This window comes from Ambystoma mexicanum, chromosome 1q, assembly GCF_040938575.1.
Source record: "Ambystoma mexicanum isolate Mex_15411 chromosome 1q, UKY_AmexF1_1, whole genome shotgun sequence".
Taxonomy (NCBI): domain Eukaryota; kingdom Metazoa; phylum Chordata; class Amphibia; order Caudata; family Ambystomatidae; genus Ambystoma; species Ambystoma mexicanum.
The window spans coordinates 146,779,654-146,802,496 of record NC_090922.1 but is presented as its reverse complement, the minus strand read 5'-3'; the positions used below and the strand labels follow the sequence as shown (position 1 = coordinate 146,802,496).

The window sequence follows — 22,843 nt, the reverse complement described above, 5'->3', positions numbered from 1 at the left end:
GACCCAAGCTGGTGCCCAGACCTGGGCTAGTTGACCTGCCCCACTTGCAAATCTAAAAGAGCTGAATGCTTTTTGGTTCATTATAGAAAACACCAATCTCTTTGTTTGCTTCTCAGCATCGAACAGTTGGGATCTCTGAACAGTCCTATAAAAGGGAAAATGAGTGCCTAAAAAAGAGGAATGGAAAAGTGTGGGAGTATGGAGTTAGAAGGGAGATGCAGTATGTTGGGGAGCAGTGAAGAGAATAGAGCTGGAGAGGAGGAAGGAGGAGGTAACCTGACAGTGGTGACGCAGAGTAGTTGGGAGGAGGAGCGGGGAACAGTCATACACAGATGGGAGGTGATAGATGTGAAGTAGGAGTAGTTGAGAGGAAGCAAAGAAAAGACCATCAACTGAGAAAGGAGAAGAAGAGGTAATGGAGGTGAAGAGAAGCAGTCTGGAGGAGGAGAGATAACCAGGGGCAAGAGTACAAGAGGAGAGAGGAGAAGGGATAATTGGAGTAGAAGGAGGCGGAAGAGGAGTGAGCCAGAAAGAGAAATAAGAAACGAGAGGAGGAGGAGAAGAATTGAGAAAGAGTTTGAAGGAAACAGGGGGAAAATAGTAATCGTCATCATTTCAACTTTATTTCGGTGCCAGACCATACAAAGTACAAAACAACAAATAGATACATACTTCAAAACATTAAGATGACAATTATGTCAGAAAACAGAGATGCGAATATTTAAAAGAATATTTAAAAGAATCAATACACCATGCTAAAAATGTTAATCGATCACATATCTTGAATACATATCATTTGGCGTCTGCGACATTTTAATTGCGTTACATACTTGAAAAACATTATTAATATATTTCTCTCTCCTTCGACAGGTCTTCTGTATGTAAATAGAAACTGCACAGATACTGTCGATTGAGTTAGCCGTCGTGCACATTTCTTCAGTTATTAACAACACATTCCTCTATTGTGAGGACAACAGTTTCAGATTTCTCCCTTGCGTATCTAGTAATCATTTCACTACATGGAGGAGGAAAGAAAGAGCAATGAAAGCAAGGGAAATGAGGTCACTGAGAGAGTACAGAAACCTGTAGAAGTGTCCAGAGGGGGATGCAAGGCGAGATGGTGGGCTGGGACCCAATTTGCAAGGGAAGCCCCTTGTTTGGTGGATGAGTAACACCGAGATAGGTTTCTGGCAGGTTCTCAAGGGGTTAAGCCTAACGATCCGAGGATCCTACATGACCCTGAAAAGTATCTTAAAGTGTCTCATGCCTGGTCCCTGTCTAGACGAGCGAAGGCACCAGGGATTGTGGTGTTGGTATTCCTATGAGGCCAAGCACTACATTCTGACCTCTATGAAAGCCAAGTAATCAACAGCTACTACCAAGAAACACGTGTGAGGCATTTAAAATCCCGAGAACTCTGAGGCACTCCCCCCCCCCCCCCCCATGAAGGCTCATGGAGAGCGAAAGGACTCAGGACCATAGTCATAAAGTTAACCCATGTTGTGTTGCTTTGGGGTCATTCTTTTTTTCAACCATAATCTTTCTGTTGTTAAAAGAGAAACCAATACAACTTTACAACCTTAGTATGAGTCACCTTATAAAACCTCAGACCTATGACACTACATACGTTTGTTTTCCCTTATTGTAAACAATAAGCGCATTGTATGCTCCTGGAGACAGTACAGGATAAACCTCAGACCTATGACACTACATACGTTTGTTTTCCCTTATTGTAAACAATAAGCGCATTGTATGCTCCTGGAGACAGTACAGGATAAACCTCAGACCTATGACACTACATACGTTTGTTTTCCCTTATTGTAAACAATAAGCGCATTGTATGCTCCTGGAGACAGTACAGGATAAACCTCAGACCTATGACACTACATACGTTTGTTTTCCCTTATTGTAAACAATAAGCGCATTGTATGCTCCTGCAGACAGTACAGGTTAATACACTGTTCCTGCAATGTGCACTCAGCCACACTGGGCAGGACACACAGGGCGTGCCCATTGTGGGTGAGTTTAACAAGAATACAAAATGATTACATTTTAAACAAATTTGACCCACTTACTTTGAAATGCAACTTTTCAAATGCAAGGTATATATGTTTACTGAATCCTGGGATTTCCAATCAATGTCAATTTTCATTCATATGGATGTTTTTATATTAGAGTCTGCTTCATTTAACCCAAAACTAGAAATATATCATACTGACCTGGGAAACTGGAGAACCACTCCTTTGTCCATTTGTGAGGTAGCTTAGATCACCTGGATCGGGGCTATCAGACATCTTTGCCTTTGAATTAAAGAACTGCAGAATGAGTAAAAGAGGATTTATGTTCAGTGTGTATTTTTCTTTTTACACATTTACTTACTTGCCTCCACTTTATTACATAATGCAAAATATATTCTTCAGAAATAAAGTGTGAATATCATATTTCAATTTAACGTGATATGTTACTATGCTCAATTTGTCTTTACTTTTTTTTAATGCCTTTGATTAATAAATAAAGATGTTTAAAAAAAAACGAACTTCGAAATCAATACCGCACTCCTGTGTAGTTATTAAGTTCTAAACAGTCATGGAGACTTAAAAGGGACTCGGTTGAAGATTGTTTTACAAAAGGTGATGGTGGGAAGGTGCGCCCTACTTGGAAAGTGTGATTCCATTGAGGCATACATTTATAGTAGATGGGAGATAAAGCGGATTGTTCGGTGATGCAAGCATTTAGCTGGTTTCCAAGCTGAGTCCTGAATTGTAAAAGGGAGATGGCACATCAGATAATATCGGGGGTGACATTCCAAATTTGGAGGGTGCATGTGGCTAAATCTGGCCTCTGGGTCTTGTCTATGTTAGCAGTTAGGGTGTTCAAGACTAGCTAGCTATTGGCTCTGGATAGTGAGACTACCTCTGTTAAAATATTGAACATTTAACGGTATCCAAGCATTTCACTAATCTCATAAAGATAGGGTGGACCTTCCAGTGCTGTTAGACTTTGTCAAAATGTAATAGAAAAAACATCCTCTGAAGGGAGGCTCGGTTACTGCAATATAACCTTTGCTGCTGGCTGTATTATGTGCTTGCCAGTAGTGCACAATGCCACGCAATCTTGTGACTGAAAGCAATCCTCCTTTCCTCTCTCAAAAAGAATACAAGCTCTGCTTTTAGTTCAATACATTCCTGACAGTCTAGCTCATTTCAAATCTAGAGTGGAACATCTGAAACCTTCTTTTCTCCAACCCCTGTGATGGAAACACTTCATGCACAGAACAGAACACTCCTGGAAATTCACTGGGTTTGATGCTGCTTTCCATGCTCTTTGAACTGTTCGAGGGCCCACTGGCAGAACTACTGGAAGGCCGAGGAGTGTCCATACAGCAGTATACTGTTCGGGTGTCATAGGAGGAAGCTGACACAAAGGTGGCATAGTTGTGGCTGCAGACCTTTATTCATAAAAGTAAGACCTATCATCTAGGAGGGGGTTCCCTGCCTCAAACAAACACTAAAGGAATCTCTCAGAATGTCCGTCAAAAACACACGCCAATGTCCTGTGTCACAACCTACTTCTATCCCTTGCACTACAACTAAAGACTAATGTAATCCAACAGAAAGTTCCTTCCCCAGGAGAATGACAACCTTCTGGTATCTGGGTGGTGGTCAAAAGAATGTTCTCTTATTAAAATGTTGCCAGGGGAATGACTCCCTTACTCTGGCCTGCAGGTTCCACACAGTCTTTGCAAAACTCGACATTCTGGACCCGGAGAATGACTCCCTTCTCCTGGTACAGGTCTGTACTTTCACAATAGGACCAGGGGGAATGACTCACTTTCCCCTGACATCTTTTGAATATGTCCCAAGGGTTCTTGTGTTGTCCCCAAAGAGAATGACTCCCTTCTCCTGGTACTCAAATAGTTCCTTTTTATGTCTTTCAACTTGCCGTGTGGTTTGCTACTCGCGCTTGGTCCAAGCAAAGCCCCCAAACCCTTCCCTGCTGGTCAATGACTTATCGTTGCCACTCTGCTGAGGAAGTTCTCAGGTTCTCAGATCCCTTGTGTTGGGGTTCCAGACCCTCCTCTGGTGGTCAGTGGGCTCATGGTTGCCACTGCAATGAGCAAGTTCTCCTTGGATGGTCAGTTCCTTTTTGTTGGTGTCCCAGACGCTTCTCTGGTGGTCAGTGGACTTATTACTGTGTTGAGGAAGTTCTGTGATGAGGACGTTCTGCTTGGATGCTTGGTTCACTCTGGGTAGGGTCCCAGACCCTTCTCTGGTGGTCAGTGGCGTTGATTCACCAAAATACCAGGGGTAGTGGAGGTGACATCGCAGACCTGATGACATAACAGGAAGTGATGTCACTTGACCTTTGATCAGTTTCTCTTTAACCCTGGTGACTTTACCAGAAGTGGCTTGCGGGCATAAAAATAAAGTACATACACGTAAACATTTTAAAATACCAAATACATAGTTAAGCAGGCAAGAAGATTTTAACAATGGTGCTGCCTTCATATGCCATGGAAGGGGTCATGATAAGATAGAATTAGACCCGGTAATACAACATAGGGCTGAGGCAATGTTGGTTCCACCATCAGGTTCGTTATTTGAAGATTTGAATATATCTTTAAGCAATAATTATTACAAAACATTGAGCAATTTTGGGGAGTGATGTGACCCGATTATTGCTGAAATGGATTCAGGCAAACTGCCATTGATGGAAAGTCAGGTGAAGATGTGCAACAAATTGAAAATTGTAAAATGGTGAAAGCTATTCATAGAATTTCATTGTATAAACTTTATAGGGGGCTAACCACACACCTCAGGAAATATGAGGACATAGAGTCCTCCGTGATGAGATTTTCCAGAGATTAAATATCATTACATTTATATGCGCTTTCGTCTTATCTTACTAGGCTCCCTACAAAGGTGGGGTTCAATAAGAGGGATCCCTTGGCAAGAAAGAAATTGTCGTATCTGTAAAAAGCCTGGGGAGGCAGAAATGCTAAAACATTGGCTGATTGGCTCTAGCGCAAAACTTGGGCTGGGGAAAATGTGGTTCAGAAGGATCTTAAGGAGATTAGAGGATTTGAACAGTTAAGTCATGTGGGCTAGCCTCTTCTATGGATACTCTATCTCAATGATCTTTGCTTGTGTGAATATTAGAGTTTAGGGATGTTTTTTGGACCTACGTGTGCATGCCATTCATTCAGTAGTGGTAACCTGAACCCCTTTGAGCCTCAGTCATTAGCTTGATTTAGGAGCTTCATCAAAACACCCTCTTCATCTGGCATCTTACCTGACTCAATAGAATCGACAACAGTCACACACTCCCCCATTGTAATCAGCTTTATTTATTTTATTGTTAATTTCTAACACGCTTAATACCAGCAAGTAGTTCCTAAGCGCGGGATCGGGATTTGAACCTGTATTGCACTGCATTGTCTTGCTTCCAAGACAACCACATTGCCCCTGAGCTATCCTTGCTCCTCACGTGTTGCACGTGTTTGCGTTCCCTGGGGCTATGCAGTCCTCAGGGGCCCATCAAGCCTCCTCCTCTCAGTCCTGCTATTTTACCTATTTTAGCTGTCAAGCGCTTCCAATGACACAACGAAATCTGACCAGCACACATTCAGTTCGATTTGCAAGTTTGAAGGTTACCCTCTCTGAGTCACTCAATACAGTGAGCTTGGAAGGCTATTCAGGTTACGCCCCTCAATTTCACCACAGCCTCCATCTAGTCGCGAGAAGTGATATCATCTTAAGAATGTTCTTAATAACAAGAACATAAACATGTTGGGTTGTTTTAGCAGTACAACATTCGGTGTAACATATACTGCTGAGGGTGGATGCAATAGAGGAATCACTAGTGGTGGTGTACACCCCGCCTCATGCAACCCCTCTTTTTGGTGTTATTTTATTTCATGGTTCAGTACTTTGTCACCGGGTGTGGTGGTGGATATTTATTGGTCTCTTTTGTGATATGTATTTTATGATCACATATATATGTATAGCCTTGCTGTTTAAAAAAAAATGGTGGCTTTGTATGAAGCTTTAATGACATGATATGATATAATATGATGTGGCATTTATAACGCGCCTGTACACAAGTGTTTCCAGGCGCGACAAGGCAAGGAGGGGGAAACAAAGGGAGGACAAAATAACCATCTTACTAGGCCGTGTGTCATTGAGATCAAGCAAGTGCAGGGAAGAGGGAAGGGTAGATGTGCCCGGGGGAGGGGAAAGGGGAAGTGCACTTAACTCACAAGTGCAGCCGGCGGGTGGCTCATAAATGCAGAGAGAAAGGACTGTAGGGTTGGAGATACAGACCCTTAAGTGCTGGGGAGCCCAAAGGCAGTGCGAGGGCAGCCGGACATGCAGGAGCCTGGGCCCGAGTTCAGAGGGTGACCAGGTGACCAATGCATGGAGCAATCTGGTGCATCAGCAGGGGAGATGAAGAGGGAAAGCAGAAGCAAAAAGGAAGGAGGTCTTGAGTTTCTTACGGACCCAGAGGTGGTTCTGCTCAAGTTTGAGAGAGGCCCCAGCCGAGCAGATAGATGTGTCCCCAACTATCTGCTTGGAGAAGCGTCTGACCCTCAGAGTTGGAGGTGGATGAGCAGAGAGCTCGAGTAGGAAGATGTTCTGGAAGACAAAGTTTGAGGTAGAGTGGTCCCAGGCCCCAGAAAGCCATGTGGACGACGCAGAGGGTCTTGAACTTGATCCTTGCAGGCACAGGGAGCCAATGGAAAGATGGTAGGGCTGGAGAGATGCAGTCCCTGGGCTTGAGGTCAAGGACAAGTCCTGCAGTCCTGTTCTGGATAAGTTGTAAAGGTCTAAAGGGTAGGGTTTCAGAGTTGGAGAGATGCGATCCCTGGGCTTGAGGCCAAGGACAAATAATAAAGTATATATTTGTATAAGCTCTTATCATACACCTTTATTACCTATAGCCAATCAGTGGTACATTTTGCCTTCCTCTGGCAAAATTTTACGGTGAGGGGATACCTTTTGTGTTTTATATTTCTCGATTAGTCGACCATAATGAAGTAGGGAAGGGAGTGATTCGCCAGATAGGTGGAAAATGTAATCTTGGGAGTTAGAAAGGGAGGCCCTGATGGGTATATCGTATATGGTATTATAGTGTATTGCATTAAATGTATGTATGTATGTAACGTTTGTTTTAGAATGTTGTGTCTGAAGTAATTTATTGCTGTTTGTAATGAACTAAGAGTTGTGAAGAATAAAGTTTTTACTAAACTGTAAACACAACAAAAACAAATAGGCAATGCCACTTTAGCATTGTATGGAAAATTACCTCCAGATTATGCCAATTATAGCTGCATATTGGGTATTGTCATTATATTGCCAGTTGCTCAGATAATGCAGTATCCATAAAACTAATAGATGCAAGTCACTTTCAGTGCGCAGGAGCATTAATACTTTAATTCATGATAATGATTTATTTATATAAAGCACGTATACCAAAGCGCTGTACATAGCACATATTTACATACAAATTTCATCCCAACCAAAGTTGGTACTCATTTATCAATCTCAGAAGAATGAAAGGCTGAGCTTGGGTTGCCAGGATTTGAACCTGCGACCTGCAGATTACACACAGATTGCAGCAGTGAGCTCTCAACCCACTGAGCTATCTTATGGCTTTACTATTAAAAATGCAATACCACCATAAGAAAGCATGTGAAAATTGGTTGGACAATGTAGGCCAGAAAACGTAATAATACTTATCATGTTTGCTTTAGTCTTGATGTGATGCAAAGTAAAAAATGCCTAGACTGGCAGCACCAAAATTCCAATCTAACCACGCAATAACACTTATCATGCTTACGTTATCATAGCTGCCCAGAAAAATATACAAAGCCAAGGCAAGGACTGGATGTACCCAAATGCCAGTCTAGCCAAGTAATTACAGTTATTGGGATGCTATATCAGAGATGCCCAGTACAAAATGTCAAGCCACAGTAGGAAATGGCTAGTCTAGCTGCAGCAAAATGCTATTCTAGACAGGTAATAACACTTATGATGCTTACTTCATTATAGATGCCCAGAGAAATATGTCATTACGCAGTAAGAAATTGTTAGACTGGCTGCCCCCAAATGTCAATCTAGACAGGTGTAAAGACGTATCATGCTTACTTTATTATAGATGCCCTGTAGAAATGCCATGCACATTAAGAAATGACTAGACTTGCTGTACCAAAATGTGAGTCTAGCCACTAATAACACATATCATGCCTGTTTAATCATGGGCTACGTGCACCCCCTCTTGCCCCATGCCCCTGACATGTCTACTCTCCCTCCCACTCTTCTCCTCCAAGCCCAAAATCAGCCCCTTAGCCCAGCATTATCTCTACATCCCTCTTCCTCATCCCAGTACTTACGTATGAGGCAAGGTGCTACATGGGCATGTACTGGGACCAGGAAGAGTAGAACTTGGAGTAATGAAGACCACTGGTAAGTAATCTAGGTATTTAACACAAGCACACCATTCACATACTCATTTACATTGCACTCATCCACCATTCACTCACACACCCAGCCACCCATACATCATGCACTCACACGTATTACATAATGTGCATATACATATACAACCATATGTTAACTTTCTCAAAATCCTTTGCTACAATAAACATATTTCACAATCTGTGTGCCTCTTTGGGGGGGCAATTTCGTTGTTGTAATGCAAGTGCTAAATAGTACAACATAAAACATACTCCTATTTTCAAGATGCTGACGCATCATAAACAATCTATTCAAGCAATTATTTTGTACTGGAATATTTTACTGTTATAATATAATCACTAGATAATTTTCAGATCTATTCAAAATGAATTGAAATTCTTTGAATAATGTGCATATATCAGTGCAACAGCAATAATAACTTAATTCTGTACATAAGGATGCATGGAAAATGTTGCATATATTGTGTTACGTGAACCTTTCCTTTGCAATTATGTGATGTTCCATGCCCTGAGCTTCAGTCTTAAATCTGTGTTCCAGGTTGGTTGTTGTCTAACCTCATTGTGTTAAATGGATTGTTGTTGGCACCAGCGTAATGGCGCAAAGGATGAACAAATTGTACTTTCAGCAAATGTAGGCACCGACTTTGGATTCCCACGTGTACATAATTAATAGTCTGAACGGAATAATTCATGTACCTTGGCAGCTGGTGACCAAGTAAATGAACCTTCACTGATGACAAAGGAATCAGAGAGTGCATCATCGGGGTAGGACTCTTCGTCTGACGAGAAGGCCTTTATAAAGAAAGAGGGAAAAACAATTATGTTTACGATGGTCCTATCAAACTTTCAACTCACTTTTGTTCGTCACTTATTTCCACTGATGCCCATGATGCTATCGGTGCATAATAATTCACTGATCTCTTAAAGAAGGGTGAGACACTAGAGTTGTTTCCCGTGGAATGTGCTAGAAGCTCTCAGATAAAACACGAACATAAATAAATCAACAAGAATGCACAGGGAATGTCCTCTTCGGTAGAATAAATGTGTACAGGACATCCGTAAATCAATATAGATGCTTAGATGTTGAGTAGGTGTAGACAGTGTGTGGCATGCTGACCTCCTGCACAGTCAAAGCACATTTCCCAACGGATTGGATAGAACAGATACACATTTTCATGATGATAACCTGTGACATGAGGAGATATCCCCCGTGATGAAAAAGCTGTAGGCATTTTCAGAAAAGGCGGAGAATAACAACTCATTTATGTTTATATGGAAAAGTATGTGTTCAAAGATGAATACTTCTCAATTTTTTGTTTAAGGGGGACCAATTGCGAGTGGGGAAGAAACCTAAGAGAGGATATAGATAGAGATATATAGAAAAGTAGCTAACCAAAGATTTGTTTTACTATAAAAAATATTGCACCTAATACTGAAATGTGCAATACTAAATGTGCAAAAGGGACATTGAAACTGCTAGACACGTCCTCACTAACTGCAGTCTCATGATTCCCCTATACAAGAAAGGCTACGCAGAATTTGAAGACCAAGGTTCTCGATAAGTTTTGGAGCGCTATTTATTGCACAGAACCTTTGGTGATCACAGCGGCAGACTTCCACATATGGAACTTGATTAAAGATAGACTGAATTGAATTAAGAGACTTTAATAGCAGTGCTTTTATTATTTCATCTTAAATTTGTTAACCTTTTTAAACTTTTGAATACGATGAGATTTTATTAACAACTGTTATTCGATATTGCAGGGAAGTTCATTGTATTTTAATGTGGCAATAAGACCCGAGGCGGCAGGCCAATGCTGCCCCAGGTAATGCCCGGGGCCATAGCCCCCGGGCATTACCTGCAGCGGTATTGGCCCGCTGCCGAGGGTCTTATTGCCATTAGCACCGCGGGCCGTTGGATCGGGGTGCTAATGGCATTTTATTTTCTGTTTCGGCGCGTTTCGAAACACAAAAAAAATTAAATAATAATAATTTAAAAAATGGCCGCAGGGAAAGGGAAAACGGAGTCCGTTTTCCCTTTCCATGGCGGCCATCGGGAGCGGACGCACTGGGAACACAAGTGTTCCCAGCGCATTTGCTCCCGAAAAAAAAAAGAAAAAAAAAGAAGCAGAAGGTAAGTGGGGTTGGGAGGGTGGAAGGGAGGGAGGGGAAGAAAAAAAAACGTACCTGCGTCACCGCTGGGGGACGATGGAAGCCTCCAGCCGTGTGGAGGCGCGGAGCGGGGATGGCCCACTCCGAGTCTCCACACTGCTGGAGCCTGCTATCGTTGCCCTGCGGGGACGCAGGAGCAAAAAGGTAAGTGGGGTAGGGAGGAGGGAGGGAGGGAAGGAAAAAGAAAAAGCTTACCCGAGTCCCCGGCGGGGGGCGAAGGCAGCTTCTCAGTCGTGGGGAGGCTCGGAGCGGGGATGGCCCCGCTTCGAGCCTGTTCATTGGCTGAGGGGCTGCCACGCCCCTGCCGAGGACAAGGCGTCTGGAATCCCGGCCGAGAATCGAAGGATTCTCGGCCGGGTAATGACCCGGCGAGAGCCAATCAGAATGCTTGTTGCATTCTGATTGTCTCTCGCCGGGTACTAATGACATTTATGCTAACTGTGTTAAGAAGCAACTTGTTTACGTGTAAAGGTTGTTTAACCAAATGCACAATAAGGAACAAAAAGTAATTCTGAAAATGTACCAGGCCCCTGGCTTAATTGTCACTTTCAAGTCATAAGTTCAATAACTCATTCCCAAATGCCTTGACAGGTGCGTCCATGTCAGTGTTACAATATTACTAACAGAAGATTGAGACTCATCGATCAGAGTTTTCTTGTCAAAGTTTAACATTTTACAGCACTTATGTTCTCAACCTGTACTTAAGCTCAATTGATCAAATATATTAACTAATTTCCTAAGTAAAGAGAAATGAGTAATATAAGCTGACCATACACACATCTTATCACTATGGTCTAAGGACATAAACCTCAAATAAATTAGAAAAGGCATCAAACACCTTTGTAAAATCAGAAGGATTTCAAATTAGATCAGCTGTATGGCATTAATAGGCTCATCAGGAGTGTGGCAGAAGCATCAAAAAACAAGACGTAGTGTATCTACCATGGCATGATTTTCTGTAACATAAAACGGAGGCAAAAACATTGAAAACACTGAAAGCATACATAATTATCCTATGCAAAAAGTGAATATTGCACGCACTAATTCGTCATTGTCAAACATCTCTTGATTGAAAGTCACTAGCCTACCCCTCAAGCATCCAAAGGGATACCCCTAGAGAGAAGCAACCTGTAGCTCTCAATATGTTTCTGAAAATGACTTCCATGATCCCTCTGCATTGTAATGTAAAACATCAGAGGAGCCAAAGGTTTCAGCCCCTGTCCCAGGAGCAGGTTAAAAATCAACAAAGAAGCGGCTAAATAGCAGGTAACTGGGGGACGAAGGACAACATTAGGTGCTCTATTTTGTATGCATAAGCCTGTTTGAATACTTTACAAACAAAGGCAATCTATTCTAGTCTGAACATTTGTGGATCTTTAGTCTTGGGTTTGACACACATTTTAGTTGCAACACACAGACAGATGATCCTATGTGAAACCTTTGCTATTGCATTTGACACTGCTGAAATACATGTCAGCTGTAAAAAGAATTTGGATTTGCATCATCATTGACATTGCTCCATTAAGGTCAAAATGCATTTTTACTCATGCTTCACAGAGCAATTGTGATGAAAATGCACTGCTCCATGCTCTGTGCCAATAGAAACACCTTCTACAGCCTGCACACTAGCAGTATGTTAGTTTTTTTTTTATTGCTGCTCTGTCTACTAAAGTACTCATGGCCCCTATCTGATGTTTGTTATACAGAGTGCTCACAGAATCAAAAACAAAGGATAGTCATGGTTTTTATAAACAAATATTTTTTGCAAAGCACTGGATTCTTTTAAATTAATTTAAGATTGTTCTCAGTTTCTATTAATAATGCATTTCACCCACATCTGTCCTTTTCACAATGTGTGGGATAAAGCTTCAGATTTAATACAATGTAAAATCGTTGTTTATATTGCTTGGAAGAATATTTCCTTGAAAAACTACGACTTAGCTGGTTTAAAATGAGCGGTAATTCACCAATTTACAAATCCATGTTAATCTCATTTTTGAGAAATTAGTCATTTTGTAAATTCAACAACTTGAAGAAAATAAGATAATCCACAAGTTAATATTTTTTTCCAATTTAATTTTTATTACGTTTTTCTTATTTTACAATCCCCATTATAGAAATGGAACATTATCAACTTTACATTCCCCTCCCATCCCTCACCCAAACCCCTAATGGCACAAAACAGGTTTCAGATTCTTGGATTGGCACAAACTGATGTACATTCTCCTCAAGGTACACCCTTCGCCACAACCTTTTAAGTCTTGAGGTTTGCTCACTCTTTGCCCCTGAAGTCACAGCTTGCTCCTCAACGTCACTGTACTCCTTGCATTCTTCCTCGCCCAAACTCTGTGCATGCTACAGTGTGTTCTCATAGCTTATTCTTCTCCTCCTTTGGAGCCATCTGTTGTCCCGAGAACCCCAGGACTACCCAAGGTCTCTACAGTAAGCCTGCCCCTATCGTGGTATCAACATATTTCCAGCTCCCATCTAGATATCAGCGGACATCATTCCTCCTTAAAAGAACTCATGTGGTCATTTAGTACTGCTGCTTACTTTTACATGATGTCTCCACTCTGCTTTTGATGGTACCCTCTCTGACTTCCACCTTTGGGCAATCGCCAACCTCCCCACTATAAACAATGCCTTCTACAACCTAGGAAATCTATATTCCTCCCGGTCATGTGCCAGGAGGCCAAATGACATTTGAAGTGGGTCTAGTTCAAGCTGTTCACCTGTAATTTCTTTAATCCAGCTCAAAATTTCAACCCAGCAGATTTGTATATTTGGGCAGTGCCACTACATATGGGTTAACGACTCCACCTGTCCACAGGCTCTGTTGCAAAGCGCAGACACCACTTAGAATATTCTCAAGAGTTTGAGAGGATCCCAATGCCACCCTTGCAAAATCTTAAAGTTATGTTCCATAGCGGAGGTAAAGAGATTCACATGTAATGTAACCTTATATATATTTGCCCATTCTTCATCCGTTATGTCTCTCCCCGAGAGACCCACCCAATATCTCTTAAATGTTTGTCTACTTGCCATTTCCGCCGTGATCAGGACTTTGTATAACTTAAAGAGTTTACGCTTCCTATTGGCCGAGTCATGAAGGGCTTTCTCAAACAGCCAAGTTCCCTTGATAAATTCTCACACCATTTGTGATCAGTAAATATCCTGTGGAGCCACAGATAATCAAAAATGCTTATAGTGTCAGTGCCCAGCACTTCCCCTACTTCTTAATATTCCAGGAAATTACATCCTTGAACAGTTGGCCCACTCTCTCCAGGCCACTGTCTGACCATTTTTGGGAACATCTAAAGCCTTGATGAGAGAGACTGATCGGAGATCCTGAGACCAACGTCATAGGAGAGGACCAAGAGGTGAGGCTGACACTGGAGCTATTCTTTTTCCACAAAGCCCATAGCACTCCCAGGGCAGGGTGATCCCTCAGCTGTTTGGGGATTTCACTATTAGGGGCCCACAATAAATCCCTTCATTTTAGGGGGTGTGTTTCACAATCTTCTAGGCAGGTCCAATATGTTCTTTGGTCATCCATCATATATTCTAGCAATATTCGCAATTGTGAGGCTTGGTTGTATAAGTTAAAGTCGGGTCGGCCGAAAACCCCACACTCCCTTGGAAGCATTAGGGTAGTCCTTTTCAATCTGGGATTTTTATTCTGCCAAATGAATTTGCTTACTGTGGCGTTCAGTTCCCTGAAATAACTGTCTGAGAGGATTGTTTGGAGCGCCATCAAGAGATAAAGGAAAGGCAGGAAGACATGTATCTTTACTGAAGTCATTAGTCTGTACCAGGATAAGACTACCAGATCCCATCGATTGAAATCCATCTTAATTCTATCCAACAATGGGTCAAAGTAGGCATGGATTAGATTGGCTAGGTCCCTCATCAGGTAAACTCCCAGGTACTTAATAGCCTTCTACTCTCCTTCCTGCTATTCCTACCCTGGGGTCTAGGATTGATGAGCTCTCTCTTATCGGAATCAGACATGATTTGTCAATGTTTATTATAAGGCCTGGGGAAGTGCTCTGAGTTAGCAACTCTTGGAGGGAGGAATGGACGTCAGTTAAATAACCCGAGATGTCGGTGAAGAGGGACAACTTAAAGTAGATTTCTCTGCACTTAATCCTTTTAACTGATTTGATCTCATAGATATGGCTAGCGGCTCCATAGTCAGTGCCTATATATGTGGTGATAGAGGACATCCCTGCTCTGTCCCTCTCTCTCTCTCTAATTCTCTCTCTCAGTGACTATTTCCTGAAACGGATCTCAGTCCATATATATCATCAAATATATGGGGCCGAGATCCATTTCAGGAAATAGTCACAGAAAGAGAGATTGGGAGAGATAAAGAGAGTGAGAGAGAGAGAGAGAGAGAGAGAGAGAGGGACAAGCCAGGGATGTCCTCTATCTCCCAATATCTATGCACTGACGATGGAGCCGCTAGCCATATCTGTCAGATCGAATCAGTTAAATGGATTAAGTGGAGAGAGAGAGAGAGACAGAAAGAAAGAAGAGAGAGAGAGAGAGAGAGAGAGAGAGAGAGAGACAGAGAGAGAGAGAGATAGAGAGAGAGAGAGAGAGAGAGATATTGGGAGTTGGTCAGGAACCCTATCTATATGAAACCCATCCTCTTTGTCCCTGTGTATTTTGAGGAATACAGTTCCTTGTAGTATTTTGGGAACTCCTGTCCTATTTTCCCAATGTTATGAATCAAAGGGCCTTCGGTTGGCCTTATAGAGCCTACCATTCTATTTTTCATCTCTTCCATTAACCTCCAAGCTAGTATTTTGTCAGCTTTCTCCTCCTTTTCATGATATTTCTGTTTAAGAAATAGCAACTTTTTTTCCATGTCTCCAATTAATAGAGTCTTAAGTTTTGATGTAAGATGTTTTTGTTTGCTGGCAGTTCTGGATGTAAGGCAAGCCCCGGAGACTCCTCCCAGTTGCAATTCTGCTATTCTCTTTCTGAAGAGCTCCTCTTGTTTGGACCTTGCTTTCTTTTTATGTGAGAACAATGAGAACAATGAGAACACCCCTGGTTGTTGGCTTGAAGCCCTCCCATAAGATATGCAACCCCAATTCCCCATTGTCATTGTTTTCAAAGTATTCTTTAATATTCGAAAGAGGTCATTGGGCTACCTCCCTGTCCTTGAGAAAGCAGTCATTGCACCTCCAATTCCACCTCTCCACCGGCCTCATGCCCAAATTGTGATCTGACCATGGCATAGGAATCACCAGGGACTCTGATATTAACCCCTTAAGGGTGGAATCCACCAAGATAATGTCTATTCTTGAGTAGGAATTGTGGATTGGGGAATAATATGCCTATCTCTCTCAGCCGATTCAATGAGAGAGTCCGTAAGACCCAGTTTCCAGTTAACTTTCAGGAATCGTATCAAGTCTCCATCTCTTGGCAGTGCCGATTAAGCCTCTCTGAGTTTTTGCAGTCTCTAGTCGGGTCTAGTACCATATTGAAGTCTCCCCCAACTATTAGGGTGCTCTCGATAAAGGCTGCCAGTATTTCCTTAACCCCGTCCCAAAAAGGAAGTTTTCCTGTGTTTGCACAATATACTGATCCTATTGTAAATTTCCTGTTCTGCAACCTACCTTTTAAAAACACATTACGACCGTCTGGATCAAATAACCCTCACTCCACCTGCAAAACCAGTCAATTTGACAAGACTATGGCCCGCCTCTTTTTTTGGAAATGGCTGATGAGATGTGAACTTCTCACACTGATTTTGATCAATCCTAATCTAGGCTCCCTCTCCTTCTGCCAATGAATTTCCTGCAGCAGGAGGACATCCAGTTTAGATCTAGGAAATGTTCTAAGAACCAATGACCTTTTTGCTGGAGAGTTGACACCTCTTGCATTGCGTGAACCTATCATTAAGTCAAAGCCCATACCTGGTACATCTCAGTGTCTCCATTACTTTAAGAATACCCTACCTGAGCTTTTTCCCTTGTGTTTCGTGAATCACTTGTATGATGTCTGTGCCCTTGTGAAAACTGTGTCACCTAAACCAAAACATTTGTATAACCTCATAATATCCCTTCCCCAGAACCCCCCCCAACATCCCCAATCCCCATGCCCACACCCAAAGCGTCCAGATGAACACATTAGAACACGTTATCCAAACAGAAATTTGGACTAGTACCACCCGGTTTAACATAATCTCGATTCACGGGGTAATTCATAGAATCCAGCGCACAAGTGGCACACGCGGCTGGCACACAGTGTGCGCGTGCGACAGTCTGCGCCAGCCGCGTGCGCTAAAATCCATGGCCGCGCACAGCGTATTCATGGATTTCAACATCCAAAACTAGCCGTGGTGCAGCGACCCTGCAGCAGCACCAGTTACGTCCCCAACCCCTCCCCGTGCGCCATGCACAGCGCACTAATCCCGTACATGGCACACAGGCTATTGGACCAGCATACAGCCCCCCAACCACGGAAACGCCTGTAAAACTCCCCGCGCACCCCTCCGAATACATGTACACCCCGGCGCAGGGAGTTTCACACGCGATTGGCCCTGTGCGACCGGGGTACTTGTATTACTGGGGTGCGCGGGGAGTTACACACGCGATTGGCCCTGTGCGAGCGGTGTACGTGTATTACTGGGGTTCGCGGGGAGTTACACACGCGATTGGCACTGTGCGAGTGGTGTACGTGTATTACTGGGGTTCGCGGGGAGTTTCACAAGCGATTGGCCCTGTGCGAGCGGGGTACGTGTATTTCGGGGGTGCGCAGGAAGTTTCACATGCGATTGGCCCTGTGCGAGTGTGGTACGTGTATTTCGGGAGTGCGCAGGAAGTTTCACATGCGATTGGCCCTGTGCGAGCGTGGTACGTGTATTACTGGGGTTCGCGGGGAGTTTCACACACGATTGGCCCTGTGCGAGCGGGGTACGTGTATTACTGGGGTTCGCGGGGAGTTTCACATGCGATTTGCCCTGTGCAAGCGTGGTATGTGTATTTTGGGGGTGCGCAGGAAGTTTCACACGCGATTGGCCCTGTGCGAGCGTGGTATGTGTATTTTGTGGGTGCGCGGAGAGTTTCACACGCGATTGGCCCTGTGCGAGCGGGGTACATGTATTGCTGGGGTTTGCGGGGAGTTTCACACGCGATTGGCCCTGTGTGAGCGTGGTACGTGTATTTTGGGGGTGCGTGGGATGTTCCACACGCGATTGGCCCTGTGTGAGCGGTGTACGTGTATTACTGGGGTTTGCGGGGAGTTACACACGCGATTGGCACTGTGCGAGTGGTGTACGTGTATTACTGGGGTTCGCGGGGAGTTTCACACACGATTGGCCCTGTGCGAGCGGGGTACGTGTATTACTGGGGTTCGCGGGGAGTTTCACACACGATTGGCCCTGTGCGAGCGGGGTACGTGTATTACTGGGGTTCGCAGGGAGTTTCACATGCGATTTGCCCTGTGCGAGCGTGGTATGTGTATTTTGGGGGTGCTCAGGAAGTTTCACATGCGATTGGCCCTGTGCGAGCGTGGTATGTGTATTTTGTGGGTGCGCGGGGAGTTTCACACACGATTGGCCCTGTGCGAGCGGGGTACATGTATTGCTGGGGTTTGCGGGGAGTTTCACACGCGATTGGCCCTGTGTGAGCGTGGTACGTGTATTTTGGGGGTGCGCGGGATGTTCCACATGCGATTGGCCCTGTGCGAGCGTGGTATGTGTATTTTGGGGGTGCACAGGAAGTTTCACACGTGATTGGCCTTGTGCGAGCAGGGTACGTGTATTTCGGGGGACGCGCTGGAAGTTTCACACGCGATTGGCCCTGTGTGAGCGGGGTACGTGTATTTTGGTGGTGCACGGAAAGTTTCACACGCGATTGGCCCTGTGCGAGTGAGGTACGTGTATTACTGGGGTGTGTGGGGAGTTTTACACGCGATTGGCCCTGTGCGAGCGGTGTACGTGTATTACTGGGGTTCACGGGAAATTTAACACACAATTTTGCTGTCAGAACGGGGTATGTGTATTTCGGGGGTGCGCATGAAGTTTCACACACGATTTCTCTGTCAGAGCGGGGTACGTGTATCCAGTGGGGTGCGCGGGGAGTCCCACATGTGAATTGGTAGTGTGGCTCCTTCCAGGTGTCCCCTCCACCCCCTCTACGTCCCCTACATGCAGCCCACACCACAGGGGACTACCCTGCACCCCTGGTCATGTCCCTCAGGCAGCCCATCCACCATGGGCATGTCCCCAGCCAAGCCACATGTCACCTTGCAATATGATCACCAACTCATGTCCCCCAGCACCCCCACCCCCCAACAGTGAGGGGCACCTGCCAGTAGGCCCCCACTCATGTCCCACTCATGTCCCCCTGCACCCCCACACCCAGCAGTGAGGGGCACCTGCCAGCAGGCCTCCACTCATGTCCCCTTGCACCCCCAACCCCCAGCACTGAGGGGCACCTGCCAGCAGGCCCCCACTCATGTCCCCCTGCACCCCCACCCCCCTGAAGTGAGGGGCACCTGCCAGCAGGCCCCCACTCATGTCCCCCTGCACCCCCACCCCCCAGCAGTGAGGGGCACCTGCCAGCAAGCCCCCACTCATGTCCCACTCATGTCCCCCAGCACCCCCCCCACCCCCCAGCAGTGAGGGGCACCTGCCAGCAGGCCCCCACTCATGTCCCCCTGCACCCCCACCCCCCAGCAGTGAGGGACACCTGCCAGCAGGCCCCCACTCATGTCCCCCTGCAGCCCCACCCCCCAGCAGTGAGGGGCACCTGCCAGCAGGACCCCACTCATGTCCCCCTGCACCCCCACACCCCAGCAGTGAGGGGCACCTGCCAGCAGGCCCCCACTCATGTCCCCCCCCAACATGTCAACATGACCCACAATCATGGCCCTCATGGCCACCAAAATCCCATGGCACGCCACCCCTGCCCAAATAACCCACCAAGCATAACATACACCCCACATTGAAATGCCCATTACATGAAACAACCCAAATGGCATGTATGTACATCAACACATGTCCGTCACACACACACAATGGGTGCCAGTGAATGTGAAAACCCACATCGTGACATGCATGAAACCAATGAGAGAATACCACACATTGAAGTACGAGAACAAATGTATTGAACAAAAAATGTGGTGAAAGAAATTCAAAGACCAAACAATGTACATAAGGAAAACAATGCAGAATGTCACATAATGATAAAAAAAGGAAATCAGAATACAAATGATATGAAATCAAAAATGTCTCCAAAGTCTCCTTCCAACAAAGCAAATCCAAACAGAAATTAAAAAGTAAAATCCATTGCTCCATGGAAAAATCAAAAAAGAAAATGCTGACAAATCCACACTCCAACTTTTACAAGGATGAAATCCTGGGTCCATGAGCCCACTGTCCAAATGAAACCTACAAAAATACACTAACTAATGAAGAACTATATACAAAAATGTGGGGTATTATCCAAGCGCCTCAAACAAAAATGAAAACCAAAATGAAACCTAACACTAACTAACTAACTAACTATTTACAATGGCAGCGGGCTAGTCCGACGGCTCACTTTTTAATGTCCCGGCCAGGGCATCATCGAACTCCCGCTCAATGTCCTGCAGGCGGTCCTCTTCCATGGCCCCGAGGGTTCGCAGGGACGATGACATGTTGACCTCCAACTCCCTGCGAATTGCCTCGAGGCACTCGGCCTGCCTCGGTGCCCTCCGCATCGAGTTCTCCGCCCTGACCATTGTGAGCCATGCCTCTTCCGCCCGCTGCCGCTCTGCATCTATGTCGTGGCCCAACCGCTGCCACACGGAAGACACTTGCAATCATGGGTCCTCCTGCCCTCTGGCCGATGCCTGCCCCTCCGATTTTGAAGGACCCGAGCCATCATTGCTCCCACCATGTTGCTGCTGCTGTGCCTGTGCCTGCACCCTGGCTCTTGCTGCCTGCACGTCCTCCTCCGGCTGGGGTGCAGTTGTCGTGGTGGCCACCCCTGCTGGACCTCTGACTCCCGACTGGCAGGGATGTGTCCTCCACCAGCCTGGCTGCTGGGTCAGAGGCAGCTCCACAGGGTACCCAGGTGATGCATGGGTGGGAAGATGGCATGGAGGACGACTGGCGCGTAGGGGGTTCAGGTGAGGAGGGGGTCGCAAGAAGGTCCAGCACACGGAGGAATCCAGCACTGGGGACCCGTCCCAGTAGGTCAACGCGGTCAAAGATACATCCGAGATGACGTGCAGTGTCTTCACGAAAACACTGCAGGTCACCTCGCATGCCCCGTTGACGCAACGCTATCCCAGCCAGGACAGGCTCAACCCGGTCCCGGATAGCCACGTCCGCAGGGAGAGGAAGGCCAGTTGTTGTGCGCCCATCCCCTCCCTGAAAACGGGTCTGGATGTAGGCATCCCTGCTGGTGCCGGATGATGCAGTCACAGGATCAGGGACAGGATTACACACAGGCACCTCTGCGGCAGCTTCTGCTGCCTCCTGTCCCTGCCCCTGCACTGCACCACTGGCACCAGTGGAATCCCCACCTCCAGACCCCATGTGTGTCCCTTCCACGGCCTCCTCCTCCTCCGAACCCCCCACAACCTGGATGACTCCATGACATCTTCCTCCGTCGGACCCTGTGGGGTCTCAGCTGCTCTTTCTGCTGCCGAGGAGTCCATCTCCAACCTCCGCCTCTTGGACCTACCCTCGGCAGCTGCGGCCTGGGATGCAGCACCAGACTCCTCACTCCCCAAAGTGATGACAATCTGGGAGGGGAGCCGGGCCTTGCGTCTCCGGCTGGTTGTGCGATCCTTGCCGCTTTGCTCCACAGCACCCTCTCCGCCCTCTTCATCAGTTGACTCTGCAGACAGGCAGAGATAGAACACAGGCATCAGGGCACTGTACAATGGACTGATACACACATGACAGTTGCACATGAGTGGCAGTGTCAAACTTCAGACATGGCAGCACACTCCCTAACGCACATGTCATTTCTACTCACACACATGAGCAATTCCACAGCAATATTGCACCAGGCAGCACCATCCATACACATACAACAGCATCAGCATTCAAAGGTGAGCCTGACGTCACATGAAACACGGGGAGTACACAACACATGCACACACACCAACACACTTACATGCATGTGTACATGTCCACCAACTGTCAGAGTGATGAGATTGCCATCCATGTCAAATCTGGCATTCAGCCTTCTACATGTCAGTGCCACATGCCTCCATGTTGCATCACAGTTGCACACTTGTCAAATACACACACATGCACATGTACACAGTGCAGATACATGCAGCTGGAACCAACATCCATGTGTGACACCACAACCATGCCAACGTACATACACAGTAATTCAAACATGTGTGCTCCCACATCTGCATTTGGCCTGCATGCTTATCCACACATACACCATCCATGTGTCTCACACATGAGAGGACTTGCCTGTGTCAGCCTCACGCCCCTGTACATACACATCCCTACATGGCCCTACAGAAACACATGTGCAACCTGCACACTACTGGCACACCACGACATGCACAGCGTCCAACCAATATGCATGTACACTTACCGCTCGACTCCAGATGGGTCTGCCTCTCAAGGACCTGGACATGGAGCGCTGGGTTTATGCGTTCCAGGACCCTCATTTGGTGGTCGGACAGGTGGCCTCGGCGCCCCTTGGCATCCGCTGCCTTCAAGAGGCACCGGGACTTGCTGAGGGTCCTGGACCTGAAGTCCTCCCAGCGCTTCTTGACATGTTTGATGTCACGGACTGCCACCCCCTCCTAGTTGATGGCAGTCACGATGTCCATCCAGATCCTGGTCCGTCCTTCATAGTCGGCGCGCAAACTTCCAAAGAGAGCATCATACTGCCACAGGACTTGCTCCACCAGGACACCAACTTCCCTGGCACTGAAGCTGGTGGCCCTCTGCCTCTCTGGCTGGGGGTTGTCAGTGGTGCCAGATGGTGTTGTGCCCGACATGGCAACCCCAGAGGCAGGTGTGGGTGGGCAACTGGGCCCTGGGGCTGGGCTGTGGAGCAATGGTATCCCAGTCGGGAGTCTTCAGTTCCAGCAGGGGTGGTCACAACAACTTCACCTCTGGCTGACGTGCAAGCAGCAAATACCAGGGCACGTCGGCAGCAGGCAGGCAGGCAGCAGCAGATGGCAGGTGGGAGCATGCTCGGGGCTCTTGGG

General features: G+C 46.0%; 1 protein-coding gene across 1 annotated transcript in view; it reads right to left on the bottom strand.

Annotated features, from left to right (window-relative positions):
- Positions 1–22,843, bottom strand: part of LOC138521059 (uncharacterized) — a 512,462-nt gene that overhangs the window by 201,163 nt on the left and 288,456 nt on the right. Inside the window, exons 11-12 of the mRNA XM_069633584.1 lie at positions 9,173–9,268; positions 2,220–2,315 (exon numbers count right to left, since the gene is read on the bottom strand). Coding sequence (XP_069489685.1) covers positions 2,220–2,315; positions 9,173–9,268 — 192 coding nt within the window. The remainder of the gene's footprint in view (positions 1–2,219; positions 2,316–9,172; positions 9,269–22,843) is intronic.